This window comes from Morone saxatilis, unplaced genomic scaffold, assembly GCF_004916995.1.
Source record: "Morone saxatilis isolate NCDOM2014 unplaced genomic scaffold, NCSU_SB_2.0 Contig7, whole genome shotgun sequence".
Lineage (NCBI taxonomy): Eukaryota > Metazoa > Chordata > Actinopteri > Moronidae > Morone > Morone saxatilis.
This window is the reverse complement of record NW_023340246.1, coordinates 15,594,931-15,612,581: the sequence shown is the minus strand read 5'-3', so window position 1 is coordinate 15,612,581 and position 17,651 is coordinate 15,594,931. Positions and strand designations below refer to the sequence as shown.

Sequence of the window (17,651 nt, the reverse complement as noted above, 5' to 3'; positions counted from 1 at the left end):
GCCAAACTAGTTTCTCCTACGCTTGGAACGAGAGGGTGAAGCGTAGGAGAAACTAGTTTGGCCACGTAACTTGAAAAATGCGAAAGGCCTAGTACTGTTTTTAGCTGTCTAACAGTGTGGCAGCTAATCTTTTTAGCCCGTTAAAAGCTGTGTTGTCAAATACAGATCACCATCTCAACTTTTCAATAATATCTGTGACTATTTCCAAATATCATCCAGTAAATCTCAGTTAGTATTTTCCCTTTTTCCTGCTGCAGACCAGGACCAAATGGACCAGCTGTTGGCTGTGTCTCTGAGGGAGGAGGAGCTGAGCCACTCGTTACAAGCTTTGGACAAGTCTCTGGTCCAGGCCCGCAACGCCCTGCAAGCTGCCTACACAGAAGTCCAAAGACTCCTTCTATTGAGACAGCAGGTACCACCACTAATAAAGAAAATATCAAGTCTCTTTGTATTTTTTCCTCTTTTCATGAGGTTACATTTAATTGTTCTTCCTGCTGTTTTAGTGTACTGCTGAAGTCAACAGTCTGAGAGCCCAGCGCATTGAGATCCTGCAGGGGATGCAAGGTACAGGAGATAACCTCTGCTTTAAAGGGCTTCACACACGACAAATAGTTGACCCTTTCCTCTTTTAATCTCTTTCAGGAGGATACTCGGGAGCATCTAATACGGGGGCTGCTGCTGCTGCTGCTGCTGTGCACCCAAGACTCTCTCCCCTTCCTTCCTCTAGTGCCTTCCCCATCGCCTCCAGCACACCTCCCACAAACCCAGCATCTTTCATTAGCCAACCTCATCCAACCCCCCTTGTCCTGACAACCATGCCAGTAAAGCGAGAAATCTGCCAACCAGCTACAGTCTCCTGTAACCCTGATACACCGCCGGTACCTTTGAACCAACCTGTGTGCCTGTTTCCCTCTGATTTGCTCCCTTCGCTGCTGGTTACATCACCAGGCTTGGCAACCCCGTCAACTGCTGTTACCTCTCTCACACAACTGAAAACAGAGTGCTCTACGTCAGCGAACATTTCTCCTGAATCCTCTGTCAGGCAGCAGGAGCAAGTCACGAGGGAGGGCTTAAAGGACTGTTTAAAGACAGTGAGGTTAGCGAGAGAGGAAGCAGTCGACAGTGATTCTGAGGAGGAGACGGGAGGAGCTCCAGAGACTCCGGCAGAGCAGCCCGTCGCCTCTTTTGTCCCTGAAAGAGATCACAGTGCTTCTGCTGCTGCAGCACCGGGCGACGATGGTGGGAACGAGAGCGACGACTCCGTTGAAATGATGGAACCCTCCAACCTGGTGGTCATTGATATCGATGAATCAGACAATGAGGGGGCCGTCTCAAACGTCCACCAAGAGCCCTGTCAGAAGTCTGTCAGTGTGGAGTTCAGCTCTGCAAGCACACAGACGTTTCAGCAAAATGCGGACGGGAAGTGAGTCCGCTACGTAAGACTGTGTGTGTTATAGAATCCCCAACATTACTGCGATCCTGTACTCAAACATTTTTCTCTTCTGCCCCCTTAGAAAAGTTCAGCCTACAGTAAAAGAAGCCTGTGCTCCTCCAGGTGAGTATTGTTCCTCCGCTCACAGAACATGTTCACATACAGAGATAAAGCAGAGCTATAAGAAATGCGATCACTGCGTTTTTTTCAGAGGGTGTTGAGGTGGTCGAGGACGAGGAGCCGTCTTTGGGAGCTTTTTTAAATCACACAGGTCCCGTCCACGGCCTCCAAATTCACGAGGGCCTGTTGTACACGTGTTCAGGGGACAACACAGCACGGGTCTACAGTCTGATGGTATGTTGAAGCACACTGCACCTAATTGGCTGCTTATTACACAAAAATCAATCAATTGTAAGTAAAAAGAGTTTTTGTTGCTTTTTAGTTCTGTTGATATAATGCATTTGTAATATTTTGACATATCAAGCAGCAAAGATGTATTTTAATGAAAATACCCTAAAATATATTCAGTAACTGAGAATTGTGATACGATATATAATCTGTGAAATAATAATCAAATACATTTTGTTTCTGTGTATCCAGACCAGGGAGTGCCTAGCAGTGTTCACGGGTCACACAAACAAAATCAACTGTCTGCTGGTGTCGTCCCTCCCAAACTCGCTGACACGCCTCTACACCGGGTCCAGTGACCAGACTATCCGCTGTTACAGCATAAAGGTACAAAACGCCCGGCCAAGTAATATTGTGCAAAAAACCAGAACACACCTGTGAGCAGCTTTGACTTTACACAGGTTGGTTTTCTGTGTGACGATGTACTCGCTGAGTTACTAACGGGTTTTTAACCATCATATTTTTAATGACACACCCACTTCTGTAAGCTTAGCACTGCCTCCTGTCTTCTGTTTTGTACATTTGCGATGTTTTAATTTGGTGATTTGTTTTTCCTCCGTTCACCTCCAGTCCAAGAAGTGTCTGGAGCAGATCTCTCTGTCGGACAGGGTGCTGTGTTTACACGTTGGCTGGAATATTCTGTTTGCTGGACTCGCCAATGGCTCAGTGGCCAGCTATGACTTAAAGGTGAGTAAAATGATTTTAATACTTACAGTTTCATTTGACATGAAAAAACACCCACTCACTTGCTGTAACTTGAGTAAGCCAACCATCATAACTTGGTTAATTTTAGTCAGATTAAGTCAAAGTGCTCCAGTTGACCTGTAGTTGTAGACTTCGCCACAGATTTTGCAGTGATGTAGACTATATTTTCAGAGCCTACGTGTTGCTTTTATCTTTTCCTGCCAGAGTCATTTTCTGACAGTTTCTCAACAGCTTTCCCAGCTCATATTTTTCATCCTGATCTCTCTCTCTCTCTCTTTAGACCCTGAAGCAGTTAGATGTGTTCGAGTGCCATGGCCCTCGGGGTGTTAGCTGCCTGGGGACTTCGCAGGAGGGCGCCCGCCGGGTGCTGCTGGTCGGCTCCTATGACAGCACCATCAGTGTACGAGACGCCAAGAGCGGCCTGCTGCTGCGCTCGCTGGAGGGTCACACCAAAACTGTACTCTGTATGAAGGTGAGAGATCAACACTTCAGCTCTTAAACTTAAACATGATTTCTTTCCAAATGAGGAGATTTTACTTTTGTTTGAATGGAAACCTGTTATAATAATTTACTGTACTGTATTTACTGTTCATGCTGACATTCAATCTGTATTTATATCATGTCATATTATATCATATCTGCAGATTCTTCTCAAGGAACTAAATAGGACATTTACGTATTCTTAAGGGTGTAAATAACTTCTAAATGCTGTAATAAAGTTTCTTGTAGATTAAATTATAATTATATATAATTATAAAACAATTATATTTTATATTTTAGGGATTGTTGAATGTACAGATTTTAAAGCCTGAGGCAAATTGTGATTTATGTCTTTCTATTTATATAAAATTTGACTTGACTTGATTGTCAAAGAGATATTATCACTTGTATGTCATGTTTACTAAATCCTACTTCCCGTGTTGTTTTCAGGTGGTAAACGACCTGGTATTCAGCGGCTCCAGTGACACATCTGTTCACGCCCACAACATCCATGTAAGTGATTTATCTATGAGTATTGATTTATTAATCCCCAGAGGGGAAATAGTTTTTTCCCTCAATGTTATAACATACATAGGCCCAAATTACACTCACAGTTTCTTGTGTCTTGTTGAAAGTTCAGCACAACTTTAGTCACTGATGTGACAACACGACAGTAAAAAAGTTAATATTATTTGGTCTTATTTTTGTCTTTTTGTCATCTTGTGTTTGTAGACGGGTGAGTTGGTTCGTATCTACAAGGGTCACGGTCATGCTGTCACATCAATAGTCATCTTGGGCAAAGTGATGGTAACGGCCTGTCTGGATAAACTGGTCCGAGTTTATGAGCTACAGGTACAGTATTTATGACTCCGTTATTCACACTGATTTGTGAGTGTGTGTTTGTTCTGTTCCTAAAAATTCAGAGAACACACTGAAATTTCTCAAATCAAAACCTCAAATCAGTCAAAGCCAATATTTGCATGTGAATCTCTTTGATTCAGTTCATACTGCTTCATCATCCATCGTTGAGTATTTATATTTATTAATTATAATAACACTTGTCATAGTTTCCTTTTGCAGTGTTATATCATTAGGTGTTAAATGTCTATTACTTTTAGTTCAGGTCCCACATTTGAAAAGATCTTAAATTTGACTTCTTGGAACCTGCACATATCTCGTATTTATTTTGATCTGTGAATTATCTATACATTTATTTATATATAAAAATTAATTTGAGTGTTATATCTCTTTGTTTTCAGTCCCATGACCGCCTGCAGGTGTACGGGGGTCACAGTGACATGGTGATGTGCATGGCCATACATAAGAGTGTGGTACGTGAATGTGTTTTTAATTTAAACTTACATGATAGATGTTCTTTTTGGAAATGGTTTAAAATACAAATCTACCATTGTTCATCCCACCCAGATTTATACAGGCTGTTACGATGGCAGCGTTCAAGCTGTAAAGCTCAACTTGATGAAGAACTACCGCTGCTGGGTAAGGATTTATTACACAGAGAGTGAAGCTTAAAGGACGATTTATATCAGTTTAATCCACGAGTACACACTTCAGTTTATACACTTTTCTTTGCTCTTCACTCTTACAAGAAAAATATCCAACATTCTTCCTTTTAAATATATTTAAACATCCCCTCCAAACACGTGTTAAGACATGTATACAAATAACCTGCTTGGAATTGACTGGATTGACTGATTATATGATTTTATATATATTTTACATTTTGTGCCTTAACACGTCTTTGTGACCTTTGCCCTCTGTTCAGTGGCAGAACTGCTCTCTGATCTTCGGCATCGCAGATCATCTCGAGCAGCACCTCGTTCGAGATCACAGCAACCCGAATCTGGAGATGGTCAAATGCCGCTGGAGAGGCTGCAACACTTTCTTTGCCACGCAGCAGTCGGTTAGGCAGGTAATGAACCGACGCTAATGACTTTCATCTCATTTTAAACTGTGGAGATTGAAGGGAAGATCAGCTCTTTAGCTTAGCTCTATTCCTTAGTCACAATCTTATATTCTCATAGCTTTGTTATTAAAAGTGAGGAGTGCCTTCACACACACACACACAACTACATGTTGGCAGGCTGAATAACCCCTCTGTGCTGTTTGTATTTTTCCTGCAGGAGCTGCCTGAACACATGCAGAGCCACGTGGAGAACGACAGTAAAGTGCAGCGGTGAAGTGACGCAGCAATTGAGAAGTTTTATCCATTACAACACATCAACTGACTTTTCTTTTTTGTTTTTTCGAAGTTCTTTTCAGGATATTTGGTTTTATTTTCCAGTTTTTGAGATGCCGATCACATCTCTTTGGTCTTTGGTGCACACTGTATGACTGGTCACTTGTTATTGATCCCTGAAGTTGTTTCATAAAAGTATTGTTGACGTTCAGTCTCACTCAAACACTCAATCAGTCCTGTTGTTGAAATACTTTTAACCCATCATCAATTATTTGCAGTTGAAGTTATCAGTAATTAAGCTATATTTGACGAGTAAAATGACTTTTATTCGTCAACACGTTTTTTACTTAACGCGGCGAATATGTGACGCAGCTTTAAACAACATGCAATATATTATACAGTCAGCCTACCCAGAAATGTCATAGTATATGTGAAGATAATACTTTTTACAACTATAGTTCACTGGCATAAGCGCCTCAGAATAGCTTTTGCGGAGCAGCTTATACTGTGAACTGCCTTCAAAATCCTGTTTAGATATTGTAGTGCCGATTGGCTCTGAAGCGGAGGTAGCTTGTTGTAATGTTAGCTGAATCTGTTAAGGAACAGTAAAGCAGAAACGCCACAGTGTCTGAACCTGAAGAACATTAATTTAGTTATACATCAACTCTTAACACCCAGTTTGTCCATCTGCACAGTTATTTAAAAAATAATACTCCACCAATTTAACATTGTACTCCTGTAATGTTGTTGACCCATGTTAAAATTGCATTCTTCTTGTCAAAACCTGGTGCCTTCATTACCCAATAATGCAACTCAACCTCAGACAGTTGGTTCGCAGAAGTTATGCCAGTAGCGGTAAATTTAGCCTCAAGCTTCTAGCTTTAGGCAAGAGATGAGCAGCGACTACAGAGGTCTGGTAAACTCACTTCTTTCTGAACAACCGATGTGTAAAAAAAAATGGTGGAACTCCCCTTTTAAGATGATGTACAACTCCCCCTCAATAGGCTAATATTTAGCAACCTGTACTTTCTGTATAAATAACATTTGTACCTCTTATCTGCCTGCTTTCAAGCCAGATGTCCTTTTTTGATTTGGATTATATTCCAGATTTTAGGTTTTTCACCATTCACTGACACAACAGCGTAGAGACGGAGTATCTTTAATTACTTCCTGACTCAGACTGTTGTGCCCTTTCACACTTGAGACATTTGAGAGAAATTATTCATTTTGTTGTGACTGAGCAATTTGGTTATGTCACTTTATACGACACATTTTAAAAAAAACAAAAAACTCATCTCTCTTTTTGGGCAATGGAAGAAAGTGACAGACCAACCCGGGAGTAACTTATAAGATTGCTGCCTTAATTTTTGTATGTTATACTGTACATTGTGTATTGGATGTTTAATGCCTACTATATGTATACAGCAATAAAAAGACAAACACACTTTACAGCGTTCCCTTCCACTATATTTTAAAAACAACATACAAACCAAATGTTCAATCACTCAGTTCTCATATTCAAACATTTTATTTTTCAGCACTTCCAGCTTTGCATTACTAAACACATTGTTTACAACATAGGACCTTTGGCTAAACTACATTTGTAAAAACATCTGTTTACATCTTTGCACCGCCTCTTAGCTTGATGCAACATGATAATCTACACTGACTCATCAAATTCTGTCGCTCTCATCAGCTCTGCAGAATCGAGAAAATGAATCAGCTTTATTACTAAGAGGATGTCCGTCGCTTAAAGGTCCAGTGTGTAACCTTTAGGAGGATCTATTTGCAGAAATGTAATATAAAATTCATTGGTATGTTTTCATTACTGTATAATTACCTGAAAATAGGAATCGTTGTGTTTTTGTTACCTTAGAATGAGACGTTTTTATCTACAGACACAGAAAACAAATAGTTTTCTAATAAATATAGCAACTTCTGATCAATCCATATCAATTCAGATTCTGTGGGTCGCCTTCTGGGGAGGCCACCATGTTTCTACAGTAGCCCAGAACCGACAAACTAAACACTGGCTCTAGTTGCAATCCACAACCACACCGCTACACACTGGACCTTTTAAAAATAAGCTGAAATAAAGTTGACATTAAATCTAAATATTATAAAACTGGAGAAAACATCAAACATCTGATTTCGACTTCAAGATTCAAGATTTTATTAAAGTCGCAAAATCTGTGCAAAAATACTTTTAAGAGGCTGTCCAGGAGATGAATCGTGAATGTGAGCACCAACTGTCAGCAGGTCAAGTAGGCGACTTAAGAATACAGGGTCAGCTGAAGCCACTGGAGAGAGAGCAAAAGGAAAACAAATATGAGCACAAAGGGGTTTTAAAAGTACATTTACAGTACACACTCAGGCTACGTTCACACTGCAATCCTCATTCAGTACTCAGATGGGATTGTTTTTGTTAGCCTTTCACGTTTTTCGCAAGTTTCACCGCAACCGTGGTTTCTTCTACACTCTTCACAGCCTGTTCTACATTTACAGGTCGTCAAATACAGACGCCAGCGGTGTTCAGCTAGTTGCAATCTACAACTTCACCACTAGAGGCCACTAAAAACCTACACACTGGTCCTTTAAGTAATACTGTGTGCAACAACATAAACATGAACAGAAACGTAGCATCAGAATATCATGTTGAGATGAGAAATATTAAAAACTCACTTCCAGGACATTAAGCTTGATTACTCCATCTCCGTCTTTGTCAAAAGCATTGAAAGCTCCTGCGAGAAAGACAACAGAACAATCTTTATCTACCTCCTTATAAATCTTGAGCTGATGCAGTCGGGTCGGGCTGCAGTTGGTGGATTATTTTTGGTCAAAAAATCTCAGGTGGTACTTACTGAACATGCCCTCCAGCCTCACAAAACAGCAGATGTAACTGTCAAAGTCGATGAGGTGTTCGTCTGCGTAGCGCATGGCTATGATGTCATATAACTGGTTGTTGAGGTGAAACCCTTCGTGTAGAGAAGACGAAACAGAGATCAGGTTCATGGTCAACAGTTCCAGGTCACATTACAGGTTCCTAACAAAAGGCTGGAAGGTATTTCTGACAGAAAGTAGAAGATAAATCTGAACATAACCCTCTAAAAATGGAGACATACAGTATCCTGCCAGTGGTTCATGCTGCTCACCTGCATCATTAACGGCGTTTCTCATCTCAAAACTGCTGATGGAGCAGGATTTGTCTTTATCGTAGCGCTTGAAGATGAGCTGAAAACATACGAGGAGACGGACAATCAGATGAAAACTTGAAGGTTTGTTAAATATGAGAAGAAGTTAAGTTGCTAAAAGGGTCCTACCTGCCACGCCTTGATCTTTTTCCACAAGTGTTTGAACTCCTGCAGGTTCAGCTTCCCTGTCCCGTCGGTCTGAGAAATGGCAGTTATGGAAAAAACCAACACAGGTTTGCCAATAAAGACAATTTTTGAGATGCTTTTGATTTTTTTGTACTTTTTTTTTGTCACCAAGCATCAATAAAAAAATAATCTATTTGTAATTTGTCACATAACCAGGATACAAAAAAGATTAAAACATTCAAATTGAATTGAGTAAAAATGGGGATTATTAGCTGGATTACTATTTTGAAAGATTTAAAAATGAAGGACAATACATTACTACACACCATTTTTCACCAATTTCACCATTACTTTGTCTTTAAAACAAAAAAGTGGAAAAACATAATTAAAGTAAAGTTATGCCTTCTACCTGTGAAAATTGTCTACAAGCTATCGCCTGAGTAGTTTGTAGTTTGTCTTTAAAAACACACTGAGCAGAGGACACATTGTTTCCATTTTCTTTTCTAAGGTCACATTGGTCTTTTGTTTTTTAGAATACACGTTTTATTGATACAGTATTTCCTTTCTCTTGTCTTCTAATCTAAGAATATTGTTTAAGAATAACTAGAAATAACAAATCTTCTTGCTGTTGGTCTTGTGTGTTTATGGAGGTCATATAGAGACATCAGTGTTAAATTGAAACTGTTTCATTACCAGTTAAAGTATGTAGAAGTAGTAGTATGTTTGAATTCATATTGTGATACTTGGATTAGATTACTGACTACATTTTAAATAGGTAATTAGTAATTGTGTCAGGTTGCATTTTTAATATCCACTGCTGCATGATATCAGTCCATTAAAGGTTTACAATAAGGGGAACCCTGTATAAACACTTGTTTTGTCAATAAAACTTAATATATGTATTACTCCTTTAACTTCTTATTGCCAGAGCGGAGCCTTTAGGACAAATGCTTGTTTTGCTGTTGTTCTACAGCACATGTTGTTCTACAGATTCATTTAGCTTTAAGCAGCTGAAAGGATACATCCATCAAGGCGATCATACTCCGACATGTCTCAAGGCTGAATCCCTCTGACTTTATTTCATTATCTGTGGAAAAGAACAGCTTGTTATGAACGATCAGCCCAACACATAGACAATAATAATGGTCTCAGTGTACTCACGTTTGGAGAGTACGTTCTTCATGACTGTCTTGAGTTCGTTGGCACAGATCTGCATATCCTGATGGAGGGAGGTCAGATATTAAACTCAGACATCTACGCCGGTCCTTTGTTACCCTCGTTATCTCTTTAAAACCACTCCTCTCTCCTCTCTGTGTACTCACCTCACCAGCAATCTTTTGGTAAATGACTCTGAACTGTTTCTCCTCTTCAGTCTCCTCCTCAGGTTCGAGTAGTTTTTGCTGAGGGACAAATAAAACATTAAAATGGGGTAAAAATGAATATTAAATTAAAAAATGGGTTTGAAGTTTGAGCTTTTTTAAGTGTTTGACAGCCAGTGGTGGAAAGTAAGTATTTATTTCACAGTAAGTACTTCATTTTGAGGTACTTTTCTGCCACTTTATACCTCTACTACATTTTAGAAGGGAAAAATATAAGCCCCACCTTGACTAGCTTAGTTCAGTTACTGTATATAATGTAAATTACAGGGTCTGCTTGAGGTTTCTGCCTTTGAAAAGGACGTTTTTCCTCACCACTGTCACCTATGCTTGTTCATTGTGGGAATTGTTGCGTCTTTGAAAATAATTTTATAAGTCGGTCTAGATCTGCTCTATTTAAAAAGTGTCCTGACATAACTTCTACTATGATTTGGCGCTATGCACATAAACTGAATTAAGAGTGATAAGGTAGAGTGATTTAGTTTATACCAGCAGATTTCACAAGATAACAATAAATGAATATTATACAAATTAAAGTGCGTGACTTCTTTTATTGTTATACTTTGATCATTCGTCACCTCCAACAACAAGTTTGGTGATCAGAAATCTTAAAATAGTAGAACTGGGTTTTTGAGTTTTTCAGTTTGTTAGTGTGGCACTATAACTAACACTATATGTAGTAAATGATTAGCTCCGGGTGCATTTCCTTAAAGCTCCAGAGGAGAGCAGCACATTATAGAAAGACATTAACGACTTGGCCTATATACACCAAGGCCTTACAGGAAAACAGGTGCAGCTGAGCCACTTGAGATCAGTTGGCTCCGAGCTCAATTGTTTTATTCCCAGGGATGTTATCTGACCTGGGTACGATTGCATTTTAGAGCCGTCAGTCCCCAGAAATTACGACAGGAGCATGGCAAAGGTCACTATGAGCTATTTGCTGCCCGTCGGTGTTTTGGCTCAACAATAACAGTTTGTGTATACACACTGTGCTCCCGCAACAAGAAGATTACCTTCGGTTTCTTCTTCTTTTCCCCCTGAATGCCGTCATGCTCGATTTCTTTGTTGGCTCGTGCTCTGTCTGACACAAATACAATAGGCTGGCATGTGGGTAATGGCAGTGGTTGGTAAGAGGAGAGAGGGGGGTTATAAGAGACAAACAGAACAGAAAAGAGAGAGTTAATTTATAGTTTTTCCACTGGTTATAATCTACATATGCGATGATGGTACAAACTATAACTGCCAACACTGCTGAAAGCCAACACACGATGGAGAGAAGTAGCCGGAAAAGCAGAGAATAAAAGCAATCTAACAACGTTATTGCCACGTGCATGCATTACCTTTTCTTTCATTTTCTTGTCTTGCTGATGGCCAATAACACAAGGAAGGGCAGAAGGATGAAATGAGATGAAAAGGAGGATGCATTTAAAAGTCTGTTAGGCATTCTTGTGGGAAAACCAATGAGTAAGCACAGAGTATGAATTGGGACAAGACAGAGAGATTTCAAGAGCAAGCCTGATGAAATATGTATGTTACACAATTGGGATTTACAGTACATCAAAATCTAACTGATACTGCAGTGTGAGCTGCAGACCCAGCACTCTCGTTGGAGTAAGAAGTGCTGCAGTATTCCAGCATATATTGAGCCTCTTTGGGAGGAAGCTTAATGTCAAAAACACATTAATGTCTAATTTTTCTTTGTATTTTGGAGATGTGTCTACAGGTAGGTGTGATACTTCCTGAGGAACATTATGGCTACAAGAAAAAAAACTATTACCAAACCCCACTGTGGACCTTTTCATAGACGTTCAGCTATCTACACTCAAGGAAAAGATAACTTACACCCCTTGACTGCAAAAGTAAAGGGTGGGGAAATACTGGATAAAATAATAGTTATTCACAGGAAATGGACCCTGGTTAATGTTTTTTTCTCCAAATTTCTTCTTTTTGTTTTTAATATTACGAGCAACAGCACCTGAATGTGTAATGAACTGTTCAACATCCCAGTTTCTCTGCTGAATTTTAAAATGTTTATACAATTTTAAAAAAAGGAAATGAAAGACTAGACTATCAACTGTCCACTGAACATGATTCATACCATAAACCCTGAACCTGCTCTCTACAACATCAGTCACAATTATCAACATATATTTTGACCCCACTACAACTTTAATCATATTGCAAACCTGTGTTTGGTCAGAGCCGATTACGTTCTCCGATTCCCTGTGAAGACAAAAACAGACACATTAGGATTCTTCATTGCTGGACTACATTTAAAGGCTTTGAATTTTACTGTCAACAATCATCAAAAATAACATCAGCTGCGGCACTACATGTGGCCAGTGACGCTCAGAGATCCTTACTCGGATGTGCTCCTCTTCTCAGAGAAGACCCTGAGAATGAACTCTCCCGCCTGATGGGGTTCAAAGGTCGTGGGAATGATGACATACTCTCCTGGAGGCAGACGGATTCGCTCCGTTACCTCCCGCAGGTTAATGTAGGTCTTGCATTTAGCTTTGGAGGCTGTGTACAGGAAGAAGTCCTTCTGCAGATGTTGATTCTTTCCACACATCTATGGATGGAAAGTTGGTGGGGTGAGAATGAGTTCTCCAAATAAGAAAAGTAGTCAACACAGAAAAAGCATTCAAAGCAAAGAAATTGTTCAAACTCTCTTGCCGAGAGTTAGAGGAGAAGATTGATACCACTCATGCCTGTACGGTATTTATGAAGCTACTGCCAGGAGCCGTTTATCCTACAGGGGTCCATCCAAAGCTTGCTAATTAACACGTTATATCTTGTTTGTTTAATCTGTACAAAATTTGAATTTTTTGTGGTTTAGCTAGCTGCTTTTAATCTTAGTGCTAAGCTAAGCTAACTGGCTGTTGGCGTACAGATATGAGAGCGGGATCGATCTTCTTATTGAACTGTAGTCAAGAAAGCAATACTTGTACTACTTCAATACTTCTGCTCCTACATGTAGGAGTAGCGTATTCAACATAATAGAGATACTGTGTTTCCACTAAGGTACATCAGGTCTCCATCACCCAAAAATATATTTGCCTAAATGTGAATATTTTTCATTTTTATATATATATTTTTAAGACTAAATAATTTATAGAATAACACAAAAAATAATCTGTCTGTTATGAACATTAAATATTTTGCCTTGTGTTGTAAAATGTACATACAGGTTTCACTACTACTACCACATGTACTGCTAAATCAAACACACACACACAAACACGACTCTCTGGAGATACAGGTCAATGCTGTGAAAGCGCTGATTTCATCAAAATAACGTTCTTCTTCAAGATGGGCATACCTCCTTCGGCACCTGCAGAGACAAAGAAGTAGTTAAAGTCCAGACTCCAGTGAAATATACACCAGCTTGTACAATGTCTGAGGGAAATCTGAGTGATTCATGGTCATGTGATCAGTACCTCGTAGATGGAAAATCCGATGGTGAGGAATTTGGCCCCTTGATGACGCTGCATCCTTCGACCTTTCTGCATTAGAGCCACGACGACGGTACAGGCCACCTGCCCGTCCTCTGGGTCGTCATCCTCCTCATACAGCTGCAACCGATACTGAGGGTTGGTCCAGAATGTGTCTGTAAAACACAAAAGAATTTCACCAATAATAATAAGGAATAAAAGCTGCAATGAAAAGCTGATAATAAAAACAGTGAAGGCCTACTTGGGAAGTTGCGGCAGCCACCAGCAGAGCTGCCTCTCACCCAGCGACCCTCATTGACCGACACCGTCCAGCTGTGTCTTTCATCGCCCTGCAGTGTGTCGGGGGTCAGGTTACACATCTCCAGCTTTGTGAAGTTCTTTTTGAAATCATGAAAAGACATCCTGAAGAAGAATGGTGGAGAAGAACATTATTGGAAGAGGTTTCTTTCATTTTTGGGTTTTTTCTTTTCCTTATTCTTATTATTGAAGGTCAGTGGATACTTTATTTACTTTATTTAATTTAACAAGTTTTTAATTATTATGAAAAAAAAACAACATACGGATTCGAGACACAGTTTGCTAATGTTAGCGTGTTAGCATGCTATTGTAGAATTAAAAGTACAGCTGAGGTTTTACTCACCAGAACTCACTCGTCTCTATGGTCTGTTTTTTAAGGTTTTCCTTGTCTGCGATGGAAATGGTCGACCATTCGTTTGAACTATGGAAAGACCAAATCATATTAACACACACTCACCACAATATAAAGAAATATGTTGATAGTACAGCATCAGTCAGACAGACCTAGGTCATATAATGTTTCTCTAATATTTCTCAACAGGACAAACATCAGATGAGCTGTTATTCATAATAATACAGTATCTACCTATGATTGCTGGCTGATGCAAAAACCTCCTACATCTTAGTTCTATACTATTAGAGTCTTTGTAAAAATATAATTATTTGCAAATATTACATATTTTGATAACAATATAAAAAGTTAAACAGCAGTTTTTCCAAGTCTTACTTTACACTCCATGGTCCCTTCCACAGCACCCAACCCCAGGGGTTACGCAAGCGAATCAGGCGAATCTTGGTGTTCTTTGCAACCTCGTCACACTAAAAACAACAACCAACGCGTTAATTTAAAAGGTTTTCTCATACAAAGAATACCAAAAATGGCATTTACCATGAGTGGACATTTTACTGTACCTCTGCAAGGTCTATAATGGAGTAGGCATGACCTTTAACCAGCCCCTGGTCAGTCCGACCTTCCAGTTCACTGGCTGAGGTAATCTGACAGATACAACAACACGTCAGAGCTGAAATATTATTTTAATTCATTCATTTATTCTAGATTTGATGGTTAAAGCACCAGTGTGGAGGATTTAGTGCCATCTAGTGGTGAGACTGCAGCCAACTTAAACCATTTGACTCAACCAGGCATTAAATAAAAACCACTGGGGCAACAAAACACATGAAAGGCCAATGTTTGTCCGTTCTGGGCTACTGTAGAAACACGGTGGTTCAACATGGCGGACTCTGTAGCACTTGCTCCTTCTGTAGATGAAAACGTCTCGATCTAAGGTAACAATGATTCTTATTTTCAGGTGATTATGCACTGATGAAAACATAATCCATGTCTGCCAATAGAGCCTCCCAAATGTTACACACTGCACCTTTAAAATCTAGTTTTCTTAACATCAAGTTAAACGGATGAACAATAATACAATCTCACTTTATACCTCAGTTCAGGTTCATTCAGGTTCTCCTGTTGTGAGAAAATTATTGAAACTGGCTGATTTACACGGGGAAAAGAAATCTAGCTGTAGGTCATTAATAGGGTATATTTTTCTATTTTTCCTCTTTATATTTAAGGTTTGATGTTTATATGTCAGTCAGTTGTGTTGCTGCGTGTCTCATTTAATAAAACCATGTATTGTTTTCATTTTTGTGACTTTTCTCTCTTTTCTGTACACTTTTAGTTTTACTCTCTTTCACTACCACTCACATCTATGGAGCAGCCCATCAGTGAGCCTCTCGCCAGCGCCTTCCTCATGATGTTGTAGAGGTCTGTGGGCGCCTCGCACAACTCGAAGAACTCCGTAACTCCTCCTGTGAAATCCTCCATGGCTTCCAAAGTGTTACCTCCTTTCAGAGCCTCATAAGACCCGTGCAACCTGAGAGAGAGGTCAATCATTAGGGGTAATGCGCTGACATGTATGTTCTCCAAGGCTTGGATTTTTTTAGTGTCTGCAGCCAATTTGTGAAACATGAAGACGGAGGCCTAGTTACTGTCACTACACTGCAATATATATACACCTTAATGAGATATTTAGTTCAAAAGTAAATCTTGAAATGAAGCGAGGTGAGAGGTCAGTGTTTTCTGGTGTCAATCATCTTATTTGATAGATTATCTCAAATCAAGGAGCATTATATGAATGCCAGCGAAGTAATTTCTCAATACTATTACTGATACTGAAGAAGACACAAGTGAATCTGCATTTAATCACCTCAAATGATTTCCTGCCCCCAGGATTTAAATGTTTTAACCAGAAAACAAGTGCTGAAGATTTAAATGACAAACCTTTTTCAGTGGATGGAAACCTGAACTGAATGAATTAACAGTAACATTAACAACCCTGCATTGAGGTGAAGACGTGTCGAGCTGCACGACTCCACTTTGCAGTGGATATTTATAGACTGTGCTTACTTTGCGTAAGCTTTCTCCAGAAGAGCGCTCCAGAACTCGTTCTTTCTGAAAGATTTGGTGAAAACCAGCTGGTTGTTGCAGGTGGGAATCCGGTCATCCACAACCACATCGATCCATTCACCATAACGCCAGAACTGAGTGTAAGGAGACAGATTTAAAACAGGAAACCAGTGATGAGACAGAGGAGAAGTGTTTATCACTGGGTGAAGAAAAGCTCCTGTCATCTTCTAAATTATTAGCTGATCTGACGTCTTGGTTAAGCATATTTAATCAATTGCTCATTTAGAGTTCTCTCTTCAGTATATGGGCTGAAGGAATAGTTAGATAGATATTTTGGGAAATATTTACTTTTTTGATTTCTTGCCAAGAGTTCGACAAGAAGATTGATACCACTCTCTCAGCAGTAACATGAAGCTACATCCAACAGGTGGTTAGCTTAGCTTAGCACAAAGACTGAATCCAGGGGGAAACGACTAGCCTGGCTCAGTCCAAAGGTAACAAAATCTGCCTACCAGCACCTCAAGTAGATAAATTAATCTGTCGTTTGTTTAATCCGTACAAAAGTCAAAATGTAAAAACTACTATTTTCTGTTTTTCAAAGGGTTCTTGTCAGAAAGCGTATTTCAAAAAACATTGAATTATTTCTTCAATATATTAAATTAAAAAACAGTTATGACTAAACAGGACTTTGTAAAGTTGAAAATAAACTTGTCAGTGCTCTATGGTGGACAAACCACTGTTTCTATATTATCTTTATCTTCTGTGCTGACATTCATTCTTGTTCTTTAAAGTGCACATGAATCATATGTCACATGTTTATCACATGTGCAACACGTATTTTAATATATAATTTAATTTAATATTTAATTAATAATTATTATTATTATTTTATTATTAATTAATAATAATTAATTAATAATAAAAAATTAATTTGCAAAAAAGAATATTTCATATGTGAAATGTAAAAGTTAAAGTATTTAGTAGTATCAGTAGTATTTGACATTGCGCTGTTTTTTATATCCTAATCTAATTTAATAAACTGTATTTCTTTCTAAGCTGCATTTGATAATGAACATTTTCAGAACACTAAACCTCAGTTGTTTATTGCACAATGTGCCACATATCCATTTGAAACCTGGAAATGGAAGATGCCAGCGTAGTTCTCTGTGAAGCTCTGATCCGGGGGAATCACTCTGTACAGCAGCTTTTCGTTCACTGTCAGACAGGCGATGGCAGCCAGCAGCCAGCAGTCACCTGTCAACAGGAGATTCATGAGCTATGAAAGCACTTGATCCAAGCATACTGGTTCATAAAGTGCTGCAGTTGTTGCAGATTAAAGCCACATTGCTGCAGGTGTCAGTCGTCAACATCATCATCAGAAGTAGTATCAGTGAGGTGAAGTCTAATTCCTGGCTCTGGTTTCTGTCCCACATGTCTTGGCTGTACTGTGTGTGTTTATGTAGAGACTTTCTTTTCCCACCATATCCCCCAATAGGGCTGTTTATGCTTGGTTATTATATATGTTATAGGTTATTATAGTTAACTAAAACTGAAATAAAAATAAAAACTAG

The 17,651-nt window shown here is 39.2% G+C and overlaps 2 protein-coding genes across 2 annotated transcripts in view; one reads left to right on the top strand and one right to left on the bottom strand.

Annotated features, from left to right (window-relative positions):
- Positions 1 to 6,005, top strand: part of LOC118340986 (zinc finger protein 106-like) — a 6,782-nt gene extending 777 nt beyond the window's left edge. Inside the window, exons 2-15 of the mRNA XM_035679155.1 lie at positions 137 to 412; positions 504 to 564; positions 643 to 1,423; positions 1,515 to 1,555; positions 1,644 to 1,786; positions 2,033 to 2,167; positions 2,411 to 2,527; positions 2,826 to 3,017; positions 3,476 to 3,538; positions 3,758 to 3,877; positions 4,285 to 4,356; positions 4,451 to 4,522; positions 4,809 to 4,955; positions 5,167 to 6,005. Of these exons, the coding sequence (XP_035535048.1) occupies positions 137 to 412; positions 504 to 564; positions 643 to 1,423; positions 1,515 to 1,555; positions 1,644 to 1,786; positions 2,033 to 2,167; positions 2,411 to 2,527; positions 2,826 to 3,017; positions 3,476 to 3,538; positions 3,758 to 3,877; positions 4,285 to 4,356; positions 4,451 to 4,522; positions 4,809 to 4,955; positions 5,167 to 5,223 (2,277 nt within the window). The 3' untranslated portion in view covers positions 5,224 to 6,005. The remainder of the gene's footprint in view (positions 1 to 136; positions 413 to 503; positions 565 to 642; positions 1,424 to 1,514; positions 1,556 to 1,643; positions 1,787 to 2,032; positions 2,168 to 2,410; positions 2,528 to 2,825; positions 3,018 to 3,475; positions 3,539 to 3,757; positions 3,878 to 4,284; positions 4,357 to 4,450; positions 4,523 to 4,808; positions 4,956 to 5,166) is intronic.
- Positions 6,006 to 6,734: 729 nt separating this feature from the next.
- Positions 6,735 to 17,334, bottom strand: capn3b (calpain 3b; the record flags this gene model as incomplete). The annotated part of the gene is given in 21 exon segments (XM_035678354.1): positions 6,735 to 7,522; positions 7,905 to 7,963; positions 8,084 to 8,197; positions 8,375 to 8,453; positions 8,543 to 8,611; positions 9,562 to 9,626; positions 9,701 to 9,758; positions 9,862 to 9,939; positions 10,929 to 11,015; positions 11,256 to 11,279; positions 12,102 to 12,138; positions 12,279 to 12,487; positions 13,238 to 13,249; positions 13,356 to 13,525; positions 13,612 to 13,772; positions 14,011 to 14,088; positions 14,395 to 14,486; positions 14,580 to 14,663; positions 15,379 to 15,547; positions 16,081 to 16,214; positions 17,216 to 17,334. Coding segments are annotated over 21 exon segments (1,925 nt in total), but the record flags the coding sequence as incomplete, so codon positions are not given.
- Between the last annotated feature and the right edge of the window lie 317 nt (positions 17,335 to 17,651).